Source organism: Populus alba, chromosome 17 (genome assembly GCF_005239225.2).
Source record: "Populus alba chromosome 17, ASM523922v2, whole genome shotgun sequence".
Taxonomy (NCBI): Eukaryota; Viridiplantae; Streptophyta; class Magnoliopsida; order Malpighiales; family Salicaceae; genus Populus; species Populus alba.
In genome coordinates, this window is record NC_133300.1 from 14,446,472 (window position 1) to 14,470,992 (window position 24,521).

General features: G+C 34.3%; 1 protein-coding gene and 1 long non-coding RNA gene across 2 annotated transcripts in view; one reads left to right on the forward strand and one right to left on the reverse strand.

The window, feature by feature from the left end:
• LOC140954873 (uncharacterized) overlaps positions 1-24,521 on the reverse strand; it is an 85,688-nt gene that overhangs the window by 21,019 nt on the left and 40,148 nt on the right. The window lies entirely within an intron of this gene.
• LOC140954878 (uncharacterized) lies at positions 14,890-15,856 on the forward strand. The gene is made up of 2 exons (XM_073405860.1): positions 14,890-15,443; positions 15,535-15,856. Exons 1-2 carry the CDS (start codon positions 14,890-14,892, stop codon positions 15,854-15,856), a joined length of 876 nt encoding a protein of 291 aa, XP_073261961.1.

The following is a 24,521-nucleotide window of genomic DNA, read 5'->3' on the forward strand; positions in this document are numbered from 1 at the left end:
AGAAGGGAAACTCTAAAAAATACCAAGCAAAATCTCTAATCATCCAAAATTAGAAAAACAAAACAAATAACAATAAAAAAATAAGAACTGAACTGGCTTAAAAATTAAATGAAAAAAACAATAAGGTACTAAATTGAAAATTAAAATAAATTAAGAAACTAAAAAAAGTAACAATCACATAAGGAGGACCAAAATTGGATATAAAAATTAAATGAAATAAAATTATTAAGGAATAAATTGAAAAAAATAAAGTTCAAAAAGCATTAAAAGCTAAAGCAAATAGAAATAAATTAAAATAACGACTAAAATTGATAAAAATATAACCTGTTGGTGCAAATTTTGAGGTTAGGAAAGAGAAAAAGAAGAAGAAGAAGAAAAAGATTCATCAGAGCCCAACCTCACCTCCATCATGAACACGTGCCTCACCATTGCGAAAAAGATGATGCTCTGCTTCAGATGCTGTAATGGACGACAACATTTGACCACTAGGAGGTGCTACACCCGCCGCTTAAAGAACATGAATGCCTCCCAATTGCTTGTGCATGCGTGACATTGATCGATATAGTCATGATTCATTCTCATCACATCTATAACCATTGTCCTTTAAGGATTATTGTTGTCATCTATAATTCCATGCACGTTGCTAAAACTAAAAATTGACTCAACCATCCTTTCTATCATAGTCTCTTAAGGAACAATTGGTTTTCCTTGCGCATACCAACATAAATATTTCTCCATGAACTATTTTAATAGAAGATGCATCGTTACAACATTTGGATCAAGAAACTTTTTATTTTTACACCTCTTGCATAGACACCTAATACCGTCTCCATTAATATTTCTCAAATTAGATATTGCGTGATTAATAAAACTTTAAACTCCATTATAATAATTCATCCTCCACAATTATTGGGGTGAATCTTGATATATTTATGAACAATCATCCATCACTTCTATCAAACCTATATCAAATAATGATGACAACATGTATTAATTAACTATGTAAAACAAAATAAATTTGCAAAAATATTGGTTTAGCTCAAGATTATTCAACCTATTTTAATACTTCTCTTAATTCATTATCAATTATCTATATAGATACAAATTTGTACACTTTTATGAAAATTACAATTCGACAATAAAATTGACAAAATATAAAATGGACCCGTTAAACAAGCCATTATTTATTTCATCACAACACATTTAAGTCGGTAATTCGATATAAGTTTCAACAATTTATAAACAAATATAATTTTACAAAATCTAAAACAAACCATAACATGTACAAAATCATAAATCCATACAACAAGTTTGTTTGGAAAAAAAAAAAAAAACAAGTAAACACGTAAACAAAATACATATACTACAAAAATATACAATAAAAAAAATAAAATTTTAAAATTATATTCAAATTAAAAAAAAGAAGAAGATAAATTTACTTTCTTAAAAGGAAATCCTTAACAAAATTTCAACAAAAATTCCATTCCAGTGTCTTAGACGACCTCTGATGCTTTGGGGGCTCGCCTTCATATATAAAGGAACTGGACCCCACTAATTATTGCACAAATATTAGGAAAGCTTTTATTTGTGGGATGCTGCTGTAAATATATTGATATGAGAGCTTATATTTATGTTGACCAAAGAAAAATCAAGAAAGCAATAGTGATAATAGATGAGTGACTAAGAGAGAAGAGAAGAAATAAATAAGAATTATAAATAGGATTATTTAGTTTAGATTTAGTTTGGTGTTTTAATATAGAATATCATTGTGTTCAATTACAAGTGTAAATTTAATTTTTTTAGAAAAGGTCGATTTAACTATGAGTTTTTGGATCTTTATATTTATGGAGTTCAAATTAGTAGGTATCAGAGTAAGGTGCTAAAATCATGTTATAACCCTTTATCTTTTTGTTTCTGTGTTATTTCATCGTTGTCGCTTGCATATAAAAACCTAGTTATAGAAAAAATTAGAAAAAAAGAGGAAGATTATTTGTGATATAGTTGAATACAATTAAAGAAAAAGAAAAAAAAAGATAAATGAAACCACTTAAAGAAAAAAAAAATTGTTATTGATTTCAGGTTTGATACATAAAAATCAATCTAAAAATAGTGTATTTACTTAGTTTGAATCATTTAAATCTTATTTCATTAGTTTTCATAATTTTTTAATGTTTATTTGTGTTTTTAATATAATTCATATTACACAAGAATTTGTTTTTCTATTCATGATTTTGTATTTATAGTTTTGTATTGATAATTTTTTTTTTTTTTTGTGAATTAATTTCTTAAAAAACTAAAATTTCTGAGATTAGATGGTAAAAAGTGAAATATAAGCTTGTTATAATGAACAACCAAAAATTTATATGAAATATGAGAGGATTGATATTTATTAAGTGTAAACATGTGAGAGAGTGTGAGGATATATTTTCTATTAATATTAATGTTATTTCAAGATCTTGTAGATGTCAACCAAAAGATGACCATCACTATCATAATCTAATTTTTAACTCATTCGCTTTTAATTTAATTTTAGGGGGTTAAAAGATCAGGAACCTGTTTGGAAAATTTTGAAACTCTAAGTACCATATTGAAAATGGTCATTCCCAAGTACAAAATGACGCAGTTTCCACACGCATTGTTTCTTCTTCTTCCTCTGGAACTGGAAGCCTGTCTGCAATAAAAAAAATAAGGGAAAGAAGGGAGAAGTGGGGGTGTCCCCATCTTACCAGAAAACACACCCAAGCTTACTCAGTGTTTTTGGTTTTCTTATGTCCCACACGACTCCATTAAAACGCCAAGGAAACCGCCACCAATAGTCTGGCATGTGTGGGATTGTTGGTGCCCCAATCCGACTAAAACACAATGTCCCCAGGCCTCATCATGGTCTTAGGGAGATAAGCAGCAGGCAACCCTATAAAAGGTAAAGGAAAGAAAGAAAAAGGGATGGAAAAAAAGACGAAACAAAAACCAAAAAAACAGGGGACCTTTTGGGTTCCCTTTCAAAATACTAACAAAGGATTGCCCATGGTCTTTTAAACAAAAAATCACTAAACCTATATACGGAGGAAAAAAGAAGACAGGGAGACCAAGAGAGAATAGGGGAGAACAACACATCACAAAAAAAAAAATCAACACAGAGAACTAAGGATGAAAAGACGAAAAGGGATAGACAGGAAGCGAACGCAAGGGAAAAAAAAGGACACAAATATAACGAGCAGACACAGAGGAGAGAGACCAAAGCAAGCCACCGTCTTCGATTTCTCCCACTGCATTATAATTCACTAGCACTGTTGCTGTGAATAATAATTAACTCTTTGCTGTGCTGTGCTGTACAAGTCATGCGTGCTGCTGCCTAAGCCAGACGGGTCACTGGCTTGGGCCAGTGGCCGAGCTGGGTTGCTGGATCTTGCCCACCCTGCTAGGCTAGATCCAGCCCAGTAAAAAAAAAAAAAAGTGGGTCAGGTCTAGGCCTCAGCCCTATTCGACCCAAGCTACTTTTGGTTAAGGGTATGATTGGCAAAATACACCCTTATGTCTTTTCCATATATTTTATTCATTTTTTGTTTGATATCTGGTCAAAAAAGATAAATTTAGGGATCTTTGTTGATTTATTTATGAGCCCCTTGTGCTTTATTTTATTTTTTTTCTTTGCATATTTTGTGTTTCATTACATGTTCAATCTATCTTTACTGCTAACGGAAACCTGTTATGCAATGCATTTTTTTCTTCTTGTCTAAAAAGAGCAACAATAAAAAAATAGAAAAAAAGGCATAGAAAAATTATTTCTTCTTCATTGAAATTCAAATCTTGTGGATTTATTTACTAGCGTTAGAGTACGGAATACTACACTTTTTGGATTCTGCAATATTTACCAATGCTAGAGCTGTAAATATTTGTAAGTAAATGTTCACGGACGCCAGAGTCAGGAACATTATAGGAAGACCCAAAAAAAAAACAAAGAGAAAAACAAATTCTTAACAATTTTAAACAAAACAAGCAATGCACTTGCCTTAGGTAGGACGTTTAAGGGGTGATAATATATTTCTTTTTGTGTAACCAGTCTCGTACCATAGAATCTCTGTTAACCAATTAGGGTTTCTAGTGACCATAATATTAGGTGACGACTCCTTGAACTAGACCTTTTCTCAAAAAAAAAAAAAAGATGTTAGATAACTATTTTTTTTCCATGAAAATTTTTTAATCGATCGCCACGATGTCCGGGTATGACAATCACAATCAAAGGATAAAAATAATTTAGAATGAGATTATTTGGCTATGTAACAAAAATTATAGATAATAAAAATTAGGTTTTGGAGAAGTTATGAATATGATGGTTGGATTGAGAACTAAAGTAGTTAACCTTCAAAAATGGGACAGTTTATAGAGGTATCAAGGGTAGAAGGCTCGCAAGATGAGCTATTTCACCTTCAAAGGAGTCCATAGCAAAAAATATAGATGAGGAAGTTGAAGATTTTGATAATTGGCATGTACTAGGTTTTGGCAATATAAGACTCACAAACATGCGGTAGTTCGACCACAAGATTATTCCAACCATAGAAAAGTAGATAAGGAGGATGGTTTTCATGATTATTTGAATTAAAATGAAGATTTTGACTTTTCAAAGTAAAAACGATTCTGAAATACATTTGAAAATAGGAGAAAAAAAGATAGTTGATTTTTATTGTTGCCATTACTATGAGAAAAAGAAGGTAAAACTTATTGTTATTGTGGTTTTTGACTATACAATGTTGTTGGATCAAATTGTTTTAGGTAGAAGAAGGAGTTGAGAGAGACCCGTAGAAACTTAGGATGAGATAAAAGCAATCATGAAAAAAAAAAGAAGAGGTTTGTTATTAGATATTATTATAGGTAATTATTCTAGAGATTCTAGAGTTTAACTCAAGGGCATAAAAGTATAGAGGATTACCACGAGAAGATGAACATTGATTGATTATAGCTAATGTTATGGATGATTAAAAGTCTACAATGACAAGATTTTTGAATGGTTTGTGTTACAACCCAATTTTAGGTACCTTAAAAATTATCTTTTATTTTATACAAATATAAAAAAGAGGGATCTACATGTATACATAAGAGATGGAGGGACCAAACTGGATCTTTGAAATGTTTTAGAAACTCAATTGCACCCTTTAAAGACCTAAATATGAAAAGTAATGCAAATTCAAGGCTAACTTAAATGAATATTGGAAACATTTACATAAAATTAGGTCTGAGAACCTAATTAGATTTTTAATAAGTTAATTTAATTTAATCATAGGTCTAATTAAAGGTTGAATTAAGTTTATAAATTAATTTAGACTAAAATTAAAAAAATTAATTAAGTGCAAGGATTTAATTAGACTTTTAATAGGTCAACTTAATATAACGAAGGACCTAATTAGTGAAAAACTAAGTTTGAAAGCTTAATTGAAAAGATTGGAATTTTGAAAGACCAGACTTAATTTTTACAAGATTAATCAGATGAAATTAGGGGTGAAATTACAAGCAAATCAAAGTTTAGGGGTTAGTTAAAGATAAATTGAAGAAATTCAAAACCAAAACCTTGTCCATAAAAATAAATAAATTAGGGGTACGAGATTGAATTCTCGACCACAATTAACGTAATTTAAAGTTTAACGCGAATTTATTCTAGCATGAGAGTTATATGCTTCAATTCAAGACCCACTCGATCCAACAGCTAATAATAACAGTAGTAGTAAGGGAATTTAACAAACTCCCTAAAAAAAGAGTACATATTAGAGAGAGACCTCCCTCCATCACGCATGGGCATGGAATAACTGCTAGTAGATTAATGAAACTAGCAGGTGCATTTGTACACCGACATCCAGTTCTCTTTAAAACGACCATGAGGAACGCAATATCGGTTGCCTCGGCCGCAACGAAACAAGCTGTATCGATGTGGGCCGTCACCAAACACTGCTCCCTTTTTGTGGACAGCATGGTATGCTTTATTGAGAGAGCCAGTAATAAGAATCCTGTTAATTTCAGAATCCATCATGAACTCCAAATCTAAGATGGAATCAGCTATGGAGTAGGAGGGGACGTCACCCTCCATTTCCGGCAGTGAAATACTAGCACCGCAACTTTTTGTGTTGAGCAGCATCATCATCAACAACAACGACAATGTTAGAGCGGACAAGGAAAGACTCTTCATAGTATCTCTCTTATGTTTCGCTAGCTCTTTCAATGCTAATCTATGATAAAAGCGAGCTGGTAACTCTGTATATATGGGATAGGGTGGCAATGATCGGCGGTCTTGAGGTGATAAGATGATCGAGGAATGTGGCAACGCTGGATTGGTTAGCTCATACATAAAAAATGACATCACGAGAGATCCCTTTCATGCTCTAATTGAGTGGATCAACAGCACTATACAATTAATTTCTCTTGACAAAACGAAAGGCACTGTAATGTGCTCTAAAACGAAAGGTTCTAAACAGTGTTCTAGATCAGCTATTAATATACGTCGCTACGTACGGGTTAAATATTTTTATTTTTTATGATGAATGTAGATAAAGAGAAGAGTGAATCCGGAGATCAAAATGTGAAATTTTTTAAAGCAATAGGTTATAATTATAATGAATGAAGACAAACACTAGAAAAAATGGTTATAATTAATGAGTTCTCTTCTTAGTTTATGAAGAGTTAGAGATTTAGATTATTTCATAAAACAATGCAATTTAAATTTGATGTTCCTTTTTATTTCACTATTATGAGAGATTATTTAAAAGTTTATGGTTAAGAGAAAAAAAGATTAAGTACAATTCTTAGGGATTAATGATTGTGCTTAACAACTGATATATGAATATTAGTCCAAAACATTAATTATATTTATTTAACAGCTCATTGAATTGATAATAAATGTATCTATCTAGTTTTATGCATTTAGGTTCATTAAACAATGCTCCCAATTAACACTTGAGTGCCACTGATGAATATTCTTGGGTAACTTATTTCTTAATTTTAAAAGCCAAGACAAGAGGTGTTACTCTCTATTAGTGTTCAAGACAACCCAAAACACTACGAAAAAATAATTAAATACATTTGATTTTCAGACACAGTTTAAAAATAAATGAGAGTTTATTGTTTTTGATATGGAATGTCATCTCAATAAGCCTTTTTGAAGTGGATTGAGACCAATTGGAATTTGCAAACTAGTTCTAAAGCCTAAAAATGTATATATGAAAAAATAGGAGGAAATAAGATGTTGTCAAGCTAAAACAACACTAGTAATTATTAAAAACACATCAAAATACAAGATGAAAACTATTCTATAGGTATTGACCAGATGCAATTTTGAAAATAAAAGAAAATAATTTGGAAAATACAGGACTTGGTGAAAGATAGATCTTTTAGAAGACCTGCTTTAGTTGGTTTTATGGATGACTTGAAGAAAACAAACTAAACCATACCAGTGCAGCACAAACACATTAACACAATTAAATGAAACAAACAACAACTATAAGATCCAGTTATGGCTTCCAAACCTTATCACTATGAACATAGGATACTAAAAATGTGTAATTTAGTCTCCACACCAGCAACCTACACAAAGCAAGAACAATATGATATCATACACGTAAGGTCATCCAACATTAGTATTAGAATATTGCAGCCAAAAACATTTTAAGTCCTTTCCTTGCTGCTTGTCATGGGTGCAATGTGACAATAGAGGCAACGTATGAGGTTTAATGTGCCTCCTAAAGAGGTGTGTGTTGTTGGGAAGGAAAAGGTTTTGGGTTTAATAATAAAATTATGATTAAGGTTCAGGTGTCACCATCTAGTAATAGTATACCTAAGGTAAACTGCATTATTGTTTGATTATTTTTCTAGGTAAGTTTCTATTCATTGCTCTCGTCTAAGGTTCAAGGTAAATCTTTTTCTGTGTGAGTCTTTATTTTATTAGGTTAAATCCTAATCATTCTAAAATCTAAAATTTTAGCATCGTATTTATTTTACACCTTGTATCTTTAGTTCTTGAGAGTGTACTCTAATGTGTAGTTTTGAACTTTTAGATATTAAAGTCTATATCAAAATCCCTAAAAAAAAAATGTTTGGTAAAGACGTTTTGACATGTTGACTAAATCCTAATGGATAATCATAAACTGGTTGTAATATCCAATTTACATTTTAAAAACATAAGAAAAAAACAAAATTTTTAATGAAAATATGCATGGAAAACATTTTAGGATTTGGTCATATGTATGGAAACAAAACATTTTTTTCTATTTTTGTTTTCTAAAAAGAGAAATTAATTTAAAAGTTTTGAATTTTTTTTTTGAATTTTGTTTTAGAAATATTTCAAAGAAAACCGAGTATTTTAATACTAGATTTATATCTTACAATGTAAATATATAGCCCGATATTATCCAAAATTAGTAGAAAAACATGTGATAAAATCACAATTTTTTTGAAAGGATTTTTGAATTTTTTTTGGATTTGTTTCACTTTTTTAGTATTATAAAATTTATGGGTTGCGTCGGTCCAGATAACTGGGCAGAACTCAGCCCAAAAAAGGTTGGGTTGGGCTGATCTCAACCTAACATATCTTTTTTTTTTCTCTCTCTTTTTTAGGCCGAGCCGAACCAAAACAATTCCAGCCCAGGCCCGCATGGTTGCTCGCCCGACCCAACAAGCGTGCTAATTAATTATGCTGCATGCAGAATGAATTCTCATTCGATATTCAGCAACTCGGTTGCAGCAATTGAGGGGCTGCACTACATGGCACCAAAATGCCTTGCTGTAGGTCTAACTAGTCGTGACAAGGAGGGGTTGGCGTGAGGTTGGTGGCAGCATTGATGGAGGAGTTGACAGTCAGAGGTAGAGGGAGAAAAAAAGAAGAAACGACTCTATAGGAAAGAGAGAGAGAGAGAGAGGAAGCAAGTGGCGACAACTCCTGGTGGGCGGTAATTGGTTGGGCTAGCGGTCTATGGTGGAGCTTGTGACGGACAAGCTTTTGGTGGCGTTGGTCAGCGGCTAGAACAATAGAGAGAGAAGGAGAGAAAAAATGTGCAGAAACCAAAAGGGTCTGATTTTTGGCTGATTTGTACCAAATGTTCTTCTTTTTCAAGCCATGGAATCCACCCTTATTTATAAGGGGTGGAAGAGGAACGTTTTGTATCTAATTATGCCAAATTGTGGCCTTTGGTTCGGCTAAAAAGGATCCCAACCGTTGGTTCAAAGTGTGCATCATGAGCTATTAAATCTACAGGAAAATGACTAGTCAAGTTGGACACTTTAGGCTGGCACCATAACTGTTGTGGTTTCAATCAACTTGAACGGACCATTCTAGGTTGGGCACTTTAGGCCGACGCCATAACCGTTGTTGTGTCAATCAGCTTAAACGAACCATTTTGGGTTGAAGAGAAATGTCAGGCAATTATTTACATGCATGTTTTGTCAAATTTGGTAAATATTAGAGGCATTAAATGCACCTGCAAAGAGGTAGCCTAAGCAGTTGTGGTGCCAATCAGTTTGAAATGACCATTCTAGGTTGGGCACTTTAGGCTGGCGTCATAACCGTTGTTGCGTCAATCAGCTTGAACGGACCATTTCGGGTTAAAGAGAAATGTCAGGTGATTATTTACATGCATATTTTGTCAAATTTTATGAATGTTAGAGGCATTAAATGCACTTGCAAAGGAGGTAACCTGAGTAGTTGTGGTGTCAATCAGTTTGAACGGACCATTCTAGGTTGGACACTTTAGGCCGGCGCCACAACCATTATGGTGTCAAACAGCTTGAACAGACCATTCCGGGTTGAAGGGAAATGTCAGGTGATTATTTGCATGCATGTTTTGTCAAATTTGGTGAATGTTAGAGACATTAAATGCACCTGCAAAGTAGGTAACCTGAGCAGTTATGGTGTCAATTAGTTTGAACGGACCATTCTAGGTTGGACACTTTAGGCCGGCGCCACAACCATTATGGTGTTAATCAGCTTGAACGGACCATTCCAGGTTGAAAGGAAATGTCAGGTGATTATTTGCATGCATGTTTTGTCAAATTTGGTGAATGTTAGACGCATTAAATGCACCTGCAAAGTAGTTAACCTGAGTAACTTTTCTGTGTAAAAAGGAAGACGATAATGAACAGTGCATCAGATGACGTGTCGTCTGATTCATTTTTTTCCAAAGTTCAATGTAGTCCTCCAAAAAACTAATTTAGTTTAATTGCACCCCCAATTGACCCTAAATTTCTACTTTAATACAATTTAGCTCTTGCCGAACTTCAATTTGAACCCCAGATTTCAGCGGCTTTTACACTTTGATCCTTGGTCTTAGATTTATGCAATTTGACCCTCAATTGACCATGAAACTTTCAATTTTCTTTTAATTTCACCCTTGTTTTTTGTCAATTAAGCCCCTATAGTTCAACGTCTTTTGCAAAATGATCATTGGCTGCAAAAAATTTTAATTTGACCCCTAATTGACCTTAAAATTTTAATTTTCTTGCAATTTTTCCGCTGATTTCAATTAATTAACTTGGTAAAAATTAAATTTGGTCTCTTAAATTCCAATATTCTCAATTAAGGCCAAATTGGGCTCCCAAACTTAATTTTTCATCAATTAAGCCCCTAATAAAATTAATTTGACCCATTTAAAGTATAATTAAGTCCTTGCACTTAATTAAATCCTTCAATTGGACCCAAATTAATCCTTAAACATAATTAAACTTTAATTTAACCCATGATTAAATCAAATTGGCCTATTAAAAATTTAATTATGTTCTTGGACTTTAGTTTTATGCAAATTTGTCCAATAATAATTTAATTTGATCTTGAATTTTGCATTGTTTCTCTATTTTTTAGGCATAATAAGGTATAATTAGGCCTTGAATTTTCTTTAAAATTACAGCTTGATTTAATGTATTATTTTGGCATTCTCCCCGACCTTCTTTCTCCACATCACCAATTTTTATTTTATTTTTTGGTTTTTGATTTTGAAAAAAAGTGAATTTTAAAGAATAACTCAAAAATAAATTATGACACTGCTCATGACATCTTATCACAAACTTAAAACATTTTTTTTTTTAAGGCATGAATGGCATTAAACAACTATAATAAATCAAACAAATGACCCTAAAGTCTCAAACAAATCAAATTCAAGCTTAAACCCACACAACAAGACTCAAGATTACTAAAAATGACAACTTTAAACATTCTTTCATATGGTAATGCCAGATTAATAACTTAGGTTTATACACAACAACGGACATCATCATTATTCAAAATGACACTTGAAGTAAAAGGCAGTGATAAAGATTATACTTAGATTGGAGAGCAAAATATAGTTGAAGTAGCTTTGAATCAATGGATTCCTAATGGTTGTATACCCCTCATTGTCTTTCTCTTTATCCAAGATATAGAGAAAAATAGGCACACAAACCGTAATTTTTCTTCTTTTTCTCAATATCACAATCATTCTGTAGTGGTAATAATATTATATATCCAATTCCTTTTTCCCTCTTTTTTTTTTCTAGCTTTCTAAACATTATACCTTTTTTTATAGAATGGTCCATGACTTTTATTCAAGAAGCTCATTTACCTTGCATTATTGTTGTTGTTATAAATATTAAATTTTATTATCACTCTCATAAAATAATCAAAAATATAAAATAATCATAATATCAACCTAGTAACAAATTTAAGTACCTTTAAAAGATAAATTATTCGGAATATACAGGAAAATATATAAAAAACTATATATATATATATATATATATATATATATAATATATATATATATATATATTGGATTTGGGTTTTTCACAAGCAGAAAGAAGAGGTTTCCATCACTAATTTGAATGGTTAAAGAATAAGTTTTTTTTTTTAAACGCATGCGATGGGAAAGGTTTTTTATCTTTACAAATTATGCATTAAATATTTTTTTTATGTAATTAAAAACATAAAAGGAAATAACTTTAGTTAAGCAGGGAGAACATTGTCTATTAAAATATTCCCAGCCCTTGATTTAAGTCGAAGGGCTAAAATTAAACAAACATGATATATCATGTTAACAATAACTTGAATGAAGCTCCCTCCATGTAAACATGTATTAACAATTAATTATATTAAAAAAAAGAATATTAAGGGAAATAAAATATAAATATTACCATTGTAGAGAAACTTACACTACCAGAAAATCGCTAAATACAAACGGACATACCGACGGAATTTTTTCTGTCGGTATTTTTCGGCCGAAATCACCGACGGACAATATTCATCGGTAATTCGGTCGGTCATTACCGACGGACTCCGTCCGTCGGTAATTACCGACCGAATTACCGACCGAAAATTCAGAATTAATGAAAAAAGGGCGGGCAGTGGCGCGGAGGTTTTGGCGGGTGATGTTTCCGACGGAATTAAAAACTGGGGCCCGTACGCGTGATGGGACCTATTCACCGTCAAAAAATACCGACGGAATCACCGACGGATTTGAAATGCCAGATCCGTACCGGTGATGTGACGGGTGCACCGTTAAAAATACCGACGGAATCACCGAGGAATTTGAAATGCCAGGTCCGTGCGGTGACGTGTCGATTGCCCGTTAGAATTGCCGACGGTCTTGCCGACGGATTCACCGACGGGCTTTATTCCGTCGGTAAGTCCGTCGGCAAAAGTGAATATATGGCTCCTCTGCCGACACTCTCTCCCCCATTTCTCCTTCTTCTTCCTAATCCTAACCCTCCCCATCTGCAAAATAACCAGCCCCCCCTCGCCCCAAAACAAGAATTTTGCTCATCTCAGCACAACAAGTTGTATTTGTTTTGTGGTCACAGCATCCGTGTTCTGATTTACCGACGGATTTTATCATTTTTTGTAAGTAATTCTATCTTTTAAAATTTTAACATTTAAATGTTAATTTTTATTGTTTTTTTTAGTATATGTATTATTTTTTTTAGTAGATGTACATGTTTTTATTGTTATTTCTCAAACAAACTTGTAGTATATGAATGTATAATTTTATACTTGTTATGGTTTGTTTTAGATTTTGTAAGATTGTATTTTTTTGAAAATTGTTAAAATTTAATTTGTAGAATTACCGAATTACATGTTTGTGTTTTGAAATAATTAAGAGCTTGCTTAATTAATGGGTCCTTTTTATAGAGGTTCGATAGAAGTCATGGATGATCGTTCATTGGATGTATCTAGATTCACCCCAAGGATTGCGGAGGATGGATTATTGTAACGGGGTTCAGGGTTTTATTAATTTCGCAACATCTATTCCCAGAAATTTTACTGGAGGCGGTATTAGGTGTCCATGCAGGAAGTGTCAAAAATAAAAAGTATCTGCATCCAGATGTTGTAATTGATGCATCTCTTCTACACAAAAAGGGTTTGTGGAGGATTACGAGTGTTTGGTATGCACATGGAGAGGTATTTTGTTAGTAATAGGAGAATGGGAAGAAACGGTGGTTTGGGTCAACTTATAGTGCTAGCAACGTGCATGAAGCGGCAAATGACAACACTAATCCTTACAGAAACATGGTTATGGATGCAATGAGAATGAATCAAGATAATGTCAATCAATGTCCAATCGTAGAAGAAGAACCTAATGCAGAGGCAGCTAGGTTTTTTGATTTGTTGAAAGATTCTGACGAAACCATTATGGGATGGCTGCACAAACCACAGTAAATTATCGGCTGTGGCACAGGTGTTCACCATCAAGTCAGATCACGGGTTGAGTGAGGCCGGTATGATAAAAATTATTGATTGGGCAAGAAGCATTTTACCAGAAGGGAACAGGCTCAAAGAGAACTTCTATGCTGCGAAGTCCATGATGAAACCCTCGGTTTAGGATACCAGAAAATTGACATGTGCCCTAACTTCTGCATGTTATACTACCTTGAAAAATGCTGTGATGACGAGTGCATGACATGCGGGCATTCCCGTTACAAACCCAAAACTGGCAGGGGGAAGACTCTAGTGGCATATAAAAAAACTTAGATATTTCCGATCACACCTAGACTGCAGAGGTTATTTATGTCACCAAGGACTGCTGAGCACATGACATGGCACCAAACACACGATGTCGTTGATGGTGTGATGGTGCATCCTTCTGATGGCGAAGAGTGGAAACGCTTTAACAGTGTTCATCCTGACTTTTCTGCTGAATCAAGGAATGTTCGACTTGGGTTGTGTACAGACGGGTTCAACCCATTTGGGTCATTTGCTGCTCCCTATTCTTGTTGGCCGGTCATTCTCACAATTTATAACTTGCCACCGGGAATGTGTATGAGGCCGGAGTTCATGTTTCTATCTACTGTCATAACCCGGTCCAAGCAGCCCGGGGCGGAATATAGATGTTTGTCTTCGACCGTTGATAGATGAGCTGGCGCAGTTGTGGTCCTCCGGATCTCTGACTTATGATATATCTAGGAAACAAAATTTCCTTATGAGGGGCGGCTTTGATGTGGACTATCAGTGATTTTCCAGCTTATGGAATGCTTTTCTGGTTGGAGCACGCATGGGAAAATCGCATGTCCATACTGCATGGAAAAACAAGGCATTCACGCTAGCAAACGGAGGTAAAGCTTCTTTTTTTAACTGTCACCGTCGCTTCTTGCCACTTAATCACAGGTTCAGAAAGAACAGAAAAGATTTCTTTGTTGGTAGAGTTGAAAAGATGTTGCATCCCCGCGTCTTTCTGGTGAAGAATTGCATCATGTTGTATCAGAGTACGGTGACATTGTGTTTGGCCTTCAATCAGGTAAGCAAAAGTTTCCTGGTTTTTGGTTTGACCCATAATTGGGTAAAGCGAAGTATCTTTTGGGAGCTTCCGTATTGGAAGACTAATCTTATCCGCCATAACCTTGACGTCATGCACATCGAAAAGAACGTGTTTGAGAATATTTTTCAACACCGTCATGGATGTGAAGGGGAAGACAAAGGACAACATGAAGGCTAGATTGGATATAGCTTTATACTGTAACCGAAAAAATATGGAGTTGGTTTATGACGAGTCACGGGTTGCAAAACCAAGGGCAAGCTTCGTGTTAGAGAAAAACGCACAACTGCTAGTCTACAAATGGCTTAAGAGTCTGCGTTTCCCGGATGGACATGCATCGAACATATCAAGGCTTGTTAACATAGAGGACTGCAGATTGTATGGAATGAAGAGCCATGACTGCCACGTGTTTATGCAAACACTCATCCCATTAGCTTTTCGTGATTTGTTGCCAAAGGGAATATGGGATGCACTAACGGAGATCAGTCATTTCTTCAGAGATATATGCTCCAGCAAGATGAATGTTGAGCACATTGAGATGCTTCAAACGAATATCATCGAGACACTATGCAAACTTGAGATGATATTCCCTCCTTCATTTTTTGACTCAATGGAGCATCTCCCTATACATCTACCGTTCGAGGCAAAAGCTGGAGGACCGGTCCAGTATAGATGGATGTACCCATTCGAACGGTGAGATATTACAGTTGCAATGGAATTCATATCTTAAAGTATTTTCTATGTTTTTCTTATTTGAAAATACTTGAATTGTACTTCAATGCAGGTACTTGTTTAATCTAAAAAAAAAGGTTAAGAACAAGGCGCATGTTGAGGCTTCGATATCTGAGGCCTATATTGTTGAAGAGATATCAACATTTATCTCGTACTATTTCGAACCTCATATGAGAACAAGAATCAATCGCGTTCCACGGCATGACGATGGCGGTGAAGTGCCTTCCAGTGGGAACTTGTCAATATTCTCCAATACTGGACGACCCACACCTAAAAATGCCGTAAGAGGAAGATATTTGTCGGAAATAGAATTCAAACAAGCACACAACTATGTTCTATTTAACTGTGATGAGCTGAGACCATTTATTCAGTAAGTCTATATATGTGTAATAGTAATTAAACTTTGTCAGTAATATACTGTTAATTATATATTGTAATATCATACACTCATTATCACTTGCAGGCAACATCGACAATATTTGCTCTCCAATAACTCGCAGCTGACCGAATCCCAGATCTTTCAATTACAAGATGAACAATTTGCCACATGGTTCAGAACACATGTAAGCACTATCACAAACTCATTGTAACGTATGCATGTCATTACGAGATTCTCGTTCATTTACCGTGTATTGATGTACATTTAATTACATATATTTACAAGGTTTATCAAATGGGAAGGAGTGCGCCAAGTCATTGTCTTCACTAAGCCTCGGCCCTGAAAGAAAAGTTAAGTGCTATAACGGGTATTTTGTCAATGGATATGTTTTCCATACTGAAGAATACGGGCAAGGAAGAAAGACATACAACTGCGGTGTTTGTGTTAAGGGATCCACAAGTAGCCAGTTAGAAGTTGACTACTATGGTAGATTAGAAGAGGTCGTCGAACTGCAATATTCATAGCGAGCAGAATAAAGTGTTTTTATTCAAATGCTATTGGTATGACACGACGGACAGAGGAATCAGAGTTTGATCCGCACCATGGTCTGGTCGAAATCAACTCAAAAGCTAGACTCCGCAACATAAACGATGTCTTTGTTTTCGCAAAGCAATGTCAACAAGTTTATTACACATACACCCCTTCATTTAGAAAGGATCGTTCAAGAGTTGATTGGTTGTCCGTTTTAAAAAACGAAACCACGGGGTCGTGTCGAGGTTGTTCAGGATGAGAACGAAGACACAAGTGTGCGAGATGAAGTCTTTCAAGTTCGTGAGTTGGTTGAACCATATCGAGTTGCTCCTTCGATTGAATTGGAAGAAAATTCAAATTTTCGAGTTCTCGATGATAGTCTTGTTGATATTGACGGAGAGGAGTTGAATGTTGTTCTCAGCTCTAGCGGACAACCAAATGTCGATGAAGAAGATGATATCCATATTGAAGATTGCGATGAAGATGATGACAATTCAATTGACGAGGAAGAAGAAGAAAATTCCGACTAATTATGAACATGAAGCCCTATGTAAAAACATTTGTCTCATGTAATTTAGATTATTGATGATGTATTTTGTAAAACAAAATATTTACTGTTTAAGCAATGTGGTTGTTGTGTTTATGTGATGGACAGTTTATTAGTTAAGTTTCTGCAGGAAGGTAAACAGGCAATACAAAGACAAACTTTCCTGCATAATGCAAACTTACCGACGTCCATACCGACGGAATCACCGTCCGTCGGTATCTCACAGAGAGTTCGAAAATATTTACAACAAAATGCCACAATCACCGACGGCCCTGCCGACGGATCGCCATCCGTCGGTATCTCACAGAGAGTTCGAAAATATTTACAACAAAATGCCACAATCACCGACGGCTATGCCGACGAATCGCCCTCCGTCAGCATCTCACAGTAAGCTCGAAAACATAACACCACCATCGACGGTATTACCGACGGCGTAGGTCCGTCGGTAATTTGTCGGTTACCCATTTTACCGACAGCATTACCGACGGACCGCGCGTTTCCCAAAGTGCGTTAATTAATGCGCCCCTGAACTTGTCAGCTTTCCGACGGAATCACCGACGGACTGCGAAAATTTTGGAGGGCTTTTAAAAATTCGGGGTGAAATTCGAAAAATACCGACGGAATTTTGACCTTTTACCGACGGATTTGTAACCTTTTACCGACGGATGTTAATTCCGTCGGGGATTCCGTCGGTAAAATTGACCTATAAGTTCCACCCCCGCCGCTTCGCCTCATTTTTTCTTCTTCTCCCCGCCGCTTCTTCTCTTCTCCTGCGTTTTTCAGCCTAGATTTTTCATTTTTTTCCCCCTCAATCCTTAAACACTTTCACCTTTAATCTCTAGCAAGATTTGGTGTTGTAAATCTTTCATTATATTAAAAGGTATGTGTTTTTTTCTCTAATTTATTTTATTTTATTTTATTTTTAGTTGTTTTTATTTTTGTTGTGTTGGTGTTTTTTGTTGCAATGTAGATAAAGTTTTGAATTTGACACATTATTAAGGTATGTATATTTCGTTCCTTTTTTTTTTTGAATATTTTTTGAATTTGTTGAATATTTGTTAATTTAATTGTTGAATAATTGAATTTAATTGTTGAATTTATTGAATATTTTTTGTTGTTGTGTTGTTAGAATTTTTATTAGGTAATTTAACTTAGAATTAGTTAAAGTTGAATTTTTTGAATTTGTTGAATAGTTGTTAATTTAATTGTTGAATAATTGAATTTAATTGTTGAATTTATTGAATATTTTTTGTTGTTGTGTTGTTAGAATTGTTATTAGGTAATTTAACTTAGAATTAGTTAAAGTTGAATTTTTTGAATATTTTTTGAATTTTTTGAATTTGTTGAATATTTGTTAATTTAATTGTTGAATAATTGAATTTAATTGTTGGATTTATTGAATATTTTTTGTTGTTGTGTTGTTAGAATTGTTATTAGGTAATTTAACTTAGAATTAGTTAAAGTTGAATTTTTTGAATATTTTTTGAATTTGTTGAATATTTGTTAATTTAATTGTTGAATAATTGAATTTAATTGTTGGATTTATTGAATATTTTTTGTTGTTGTGTTGTTAGAATTGTTATTAGTTAATTTAACTTAGAATTAGTTAAAGTTGAATTTTTGAATTTTTTTGAATTTTTGAATTTGTTGAATTGTAATTGTTAATTTGTTGAAGTATAATTTGTTGCATTTATTGAATTTATTTTTTATATATATTTTTTATTGTTTTGAATATAATTATTGATTAATTTGTGAATTGTAATTGTTAACGTTGAATTTATCTTAGGATTAATAGTTGAATATGTTGGAATAATTAGTATAGATTGTTTAGATATAAAATCCAACAAATTAATCCGATTTTTTTTTAACTTTTGAATTTTATTTTACAATTATTAATATAAAATTGTTTAGATGCGCAAAATGAAAACCAGAACTGGTCGTCCAGTCGAATCAAGTTCGTCTAGCAGTGATGATGATGTTTCCTTAGGTGCCTCTCAAGAAGAGGCACCTACACCACCTGCGCCGTCAACCGATGCTGCCTCTTCCAGCGATGTTTCACATCGCAGACGCGGCATGCCTTCAAAGCGGAATCAATTTACCCGCCAGTTCGAGGCACAGTGGAAGGACGATCTTTCAATGTAAGTTTGTTAATGTTTTAGTTTTTTTTATATAAAAAAAACAAATTTAAAACATAATTTATGAAGTAATCACAAATTAATTTTCATTTCTTTCAGGTTCACAAACATTGAGGCCGCCCGATTAATATCATCGGCGTTTAAAGCGTCGATGGAGATTCCATTGTTTCAATGGAGTCAGATATCCAGACATCCTGAATGGATGCCTCAAATCAATGCATGGTTTCGTAGATTTGAGGTTCGTGTTAATATATAATTTTCAGCTTATTTCTAATTATAAATTCATATTATAATTGTAAATAAATTATTAACATTTTAAAAAAATTATTTTTTTATATACAGCATCGATTCTGCTGGGACGATGAACATGACAGTGTTGTGAGGAGGGTGTGGGAAAATCACGCGGCAATTAGGTAACATCGAAAACAATACGACTTTTTTTTTACATAATTATTTATGTTTTGAAATGTAATTTTTTCGTGCGTGAATTAGGTTGCGTGATTTTTGGTATGACGCCCAGAAAAAAGCAAAAAAAACAGCGAGGGATAAGGGGTTACAAGGCTGGAACGATGTTGCGGTTTGGAGGGATTTCAAACCAATATACATCCCGGAAGATATATGGCCGCACTATCTTCAGCACGTGACGTCTGAGCGGTTCACTCGACGCTCACAGTCCGGTGCCGGCAACCGGAATCGGCAAATTCATGGCTCGGTTACAACGCACACCGGCGGCTCCGTTCCGTTTGCTGCACATGCGAAACGGATGGTAAGATTAATTTAAATGAAATATATCGTTCAATTAATTTGTTGTTAATACATTTTTTTCATTATATATAGGCTACGTCTCTTGGATGTGAGCCGAGCCCTATGGAGCTGTTTGTGGAGACGCACGTGCGGAGTCATGACCGCCAAAAGGGGACGCAACAGTTCGTTGACAACCGTGCTCAACAGTTTGTGGTGTGTTTGTTTAACCATTTTATTTTGTAAGTTATTATTATGTTTATTGAATTGAATATGATTTTTTTTTTTTCAGGAGACCTATAATAATCGGTTGAGGGAGAGATACGGGGATGATCCTTCGACCCATCCGGAATTCGATCCGGATTTGTGGATGGAGGCTGGATCGTCAGGTGGACCCGATAAAAATCGGGTTTACGGGCTCTCCAACACTACCGCTGCCAAGTTGCGGTCGACCGGTACTGCTTCAACCGTGGGAGCTCCCAATCTGTATCGAGCTCCCAATCTAAGGAGTTTGTGGCCTTGCAGCAAAGGTTGCGACCACCTATCAGAGGCGTACACACAACTCAAAGAAGAGCAAAGATTGGCAAACGAACAACACAGATTGGCGGACGAACAACGCAGAGCAGAGTCTGAACAACAAAGAGCGGCCTATGAAGAGCTTCGTCAAATGGTCATGAACATGACACAAGGCGGAACATGTGCGCCTAATCCTTTTTGGCCGCCTAACCCCCACCCTCCTCCTCCTCCTCCTCCTCCACCTTTATATTAATTGTTTTTTTTTTTAAAACACATTCATTTTGTAATGAATATTATTTAACTTTGAGTTTTTGTTGCTTAATATAAATTTTATTTGCATAATTGGTTTGTATTACTATTAATTTATATTTATTTTTTCTAAATAATTAAAAAAAAAAATTACACAGGGATTTACCGACGGAATAAATCCGTCGGCATTGGACAGTGTTTGAGGTATGCCATCCCATCACCGACATACTCACCGACGGACATACTCCGTCGGTATAAAAATACCGACGAATTTACAGACGGATTTATTCGGTCGGTATGAAATATCACCGACACTTTTGCCGACGGAGTTACTCCGTCGGTATTTAAATAACACCGACGGAATGTATTCCGTCGGTATATTCCAAGCGGGAAACTTTTTTTTTTTGGCGCGCACCGGCCGTCGGTAAAACCGTCGGTAAATGTGTTTTTTTATTACCGACGGATATAGCGACGGAATGTGGAATCACCGACAAAAGGTATTCCGACGGAAGTATTCCGTCGGTAATATAGTCGGTAAATAATTTACCGACGAACGTTCTGTCACACACCGACGGAATATGTCCGTCGGTAAAACTGTGAAATCTTGTAGTGTTATTATATGATTAAATTCGACACCCATTCGATTCCAATAGATAATAATGACAGTAGTAGAAAGGGGATTAACAACCTCCCTAAAAATAGGTACATATCACTGGCATGGAATAACTGCTAGCAGCCGCGTTTGTACGGCGACCGGCACGTCGGTTTACCATCAGGACCCGCCACGTTGTATCCATTACTTCTCGCAGTCGCGTTTGTACATGTCCCGGCACATCAGTTTACCATCAGGACCCGGCACGCAGTATCGATTACCTTTGCCGCAATTAAACGGTGGTGCCCCTTTGTGGACAGCATCGTATGCTTTATTGAGAGAGCCATCACCCAGAATCCTGTTAATTTCAGAATCCATCATGAACTCCAAATCTAAGTTGGAATCAGCTATGGAGTACAAGGGGACGTCACCGTCCATTTCCGGCAGTGAAATACTAGCACCACAACATTTTGAGTTGAGCAGCATCATCGTCAACAACAACGACGATAATGTTAGAGCTGACAAGGAAAGACTCTTCATGGTATCTCTCTTATTTTTAGCTAGCTCTTCTTAACGCTGTCTATCTAATCAAATATATATAAAAGCAAGCATCCAACTCTCTATATAATATATGGGATAGAGTGGCGGTGTTGAAGGAGATAAGATGAGGAATGTGGCAATGATTGATTGGTTAGCTCATATTTCCTCTATATGAAATTACATGACATCACAAGGAGATAAGACTATACTTGACCTGTTTCAGCTGTAGGTCCGGTCACGGATTTAATTTTATTTTTTTTAAGATTGAATATAAATGTAAATAAAAAAATATTGAATCTAATTGAGTTCTGGAGAGATGAGTTTAACGAGTTAAATTATAATAAGTGAATAATAATTTTTTTTTATTGGTATCTTTTTTTGATATAAATTGTTTTTTTGATCGTGTTATGTGATTTTAATTTTTTTTAACACTAATTACTTTTCAAGCACCATAAAATTTTCTTTACACTCAATAAAAAATAAAAAATATATTTATTGCATGTAGATATATGGTATTAGTAAAATAGTAAATTGATTTTCATGTATGTAATATAGTGATAACAACATTATAAGACTTTCATGTTATTATTTTTTGAAATATATTGGACATCATTATCCTTGCCAACTTATCAAGTGATATTGTAGAGAAAAAAAAATTAAGAATTAAAATGATTGTATAAATTAATAAGATAAAACAACGTGAATTTACTAGTTATATCTAAATTTATGAAAATCAATATAGAAAGGTCCACAATGTTAAGGATGAAAAATCTTGCGTCTTATTTCTAGAACGTTACCAATATATTTCCATATTTAAAAAAAAAAAATCCACGGAAATATACAGAAGTTTGATTATGATGTCTTAAAAGTTAATTTTCTTGGAAAGTGCGGATTTTTTTAATGTTGAATTATTGATTGCATAACGCCAACGACTTGGAAGTCTTTGATGCCTTTCAAAGGTCACTGCTACACAGCACAGACGAGACGACCTGTCAAAGGTCTTCTTCCATTTCCAATTGGTCCCCTCTATTTGTTGCCTCATAACGTGCATTAGACATTTCAAAGGCTTGGAAGTTTGCCAGCAACATGTATTTGCCTTTAATATTCCTGTTTCCACACCGGAGTGGGCATCCTATTTTAAAAATTGACCTTTTATTTTTTGTTCAATTCTGCATAATTCTTAATTTCCCTTTCACCACCTACCTGTTTATGCTTAATATGAAATAGAAAAATAACAATTAAACAACTCAAAGCATGGTTGATGCAGCCGATCGAGACCTATAAGGATAATTTTATGCATAGAAAAAGATTACATATATGAACTATAAATTTATAATTTATTTATCTAAAAATAAAACTAATAAAGTCTGCTTTCTTAGATGTTTACTGGACTTACAAATAGATTAAAAAAAAAACTCTACATCTAACAGGAAACAACTAGAAATCCAAAAGCACAAAGAAAATTAAAATAAAAAATCAAATTAAATAATAAATCTCAAAAACACCTAGGAAAAATAATAAAATTGACCTAAATAATAATGTCTAGGCTTGATTTCTAATTCCAGGAGATCCAACAGTCTAATAAGAGATGTAGTCTTAATGTGTTAACCCAATCTGACATGACAAAACCTCATTTTAGACCTACACATGTCTCATTGATTCATAAAAACATATGTTAGCTTATCCACGTTGTCGCACCCGACATCGCGGCGGCCCTAAAAAATAATTCTCTTGAATTAATTATGGAAAAAGAACAGATTCTGGCATCCGGTTCTTTTAGGAAAAAATGTCTTGTTTGAGGAGTCGCCACCTAGTATTATGGTCACTAGGAACCCTAACTGGTCAACAGAGATTCTATGACTCGGGATTGGTTACGTAAAAGGGAAGATATTATCACTCCTTAAACGTTCTGCCTAAGGCAGACTGCATTGTTGGTTTTGTCTTAAATTGCTAAATATTTATTAATTTATGCTGTGATGATTTGTTTACAATATTCCTAACTCTGGCGCTAGTGAATATTCGAGCTCGAATAATTCCAACTCTGGCGTTGGTAAAAATTCGTAGCTACGACAAAAATTAGATCAATATATTTTTTTATTCCCTACTCTAGCGCCAGTGAATAAATAAATAAAAATAAATTTATTTTTTACGCATGCACACTTTTTTTTTATCTTTCTAGCTAAACAAAATAAAAATACAATGAATAAAAATAATATAAATTTAAACTGGTATTTTTATTCCTGACTCTGGCGTCAGTGAATAAACCAATACATTTAAAAACAAATGATTCAAGAGTCATGGGTAAGGGTGTTTATTCATTTGTTTTTTCTTTTTTTTTGGTTTATAATTTAGTCACCTCAATGATGGAGTTGCTTGATTCAATTGTCATTCTACAAGTAGAATGTTAAAAATATCATTTTTGAAAGAACATCAAATTATTTTTTGAAATCAAAATACCAGATCAATTTTTCAGAACTCCAATAGGGAAATGGATTTTGGTACAAGAGATGAATTGCATCTATAAGATCACGCGAGGCTTCAAAGGTGTATTCATGAGTTCTTATAAGAAAACTCTCTTAAGAAGATGAATAATGCTTGGTCGTAAACACGATTGAATGAGAAACTCATTATTTCATTGAAACTTTGGAAACGAAGTTTAACAACAAAGAACTTATGCCAACATGAATATTGGCATGATAACACATAAAAGGGCTAAACATTTAGCGATCATTCATTGAAATTTTCAGGAATCTTTCAATCATTCATTCTCATTGACAAAAGGGCATCTCTTCAACACTTAGTTTCAGTC

Coding starts and splice junctions, on each gene's coding strand:
- LOC140954878 (XM_073405860.1), top strand. CDS start 14,890: ATGGATGTGAAGGGGAAGACAAAGGACAACATGAAGGCTAGATTGGAT. Junction 15,444..15,534: donor TGGATGTACCCATTCGAACG/GTGAGATATTAC, acceptor ACTTCAATGCAG/GTACTTGTTTAATCTAAAAA.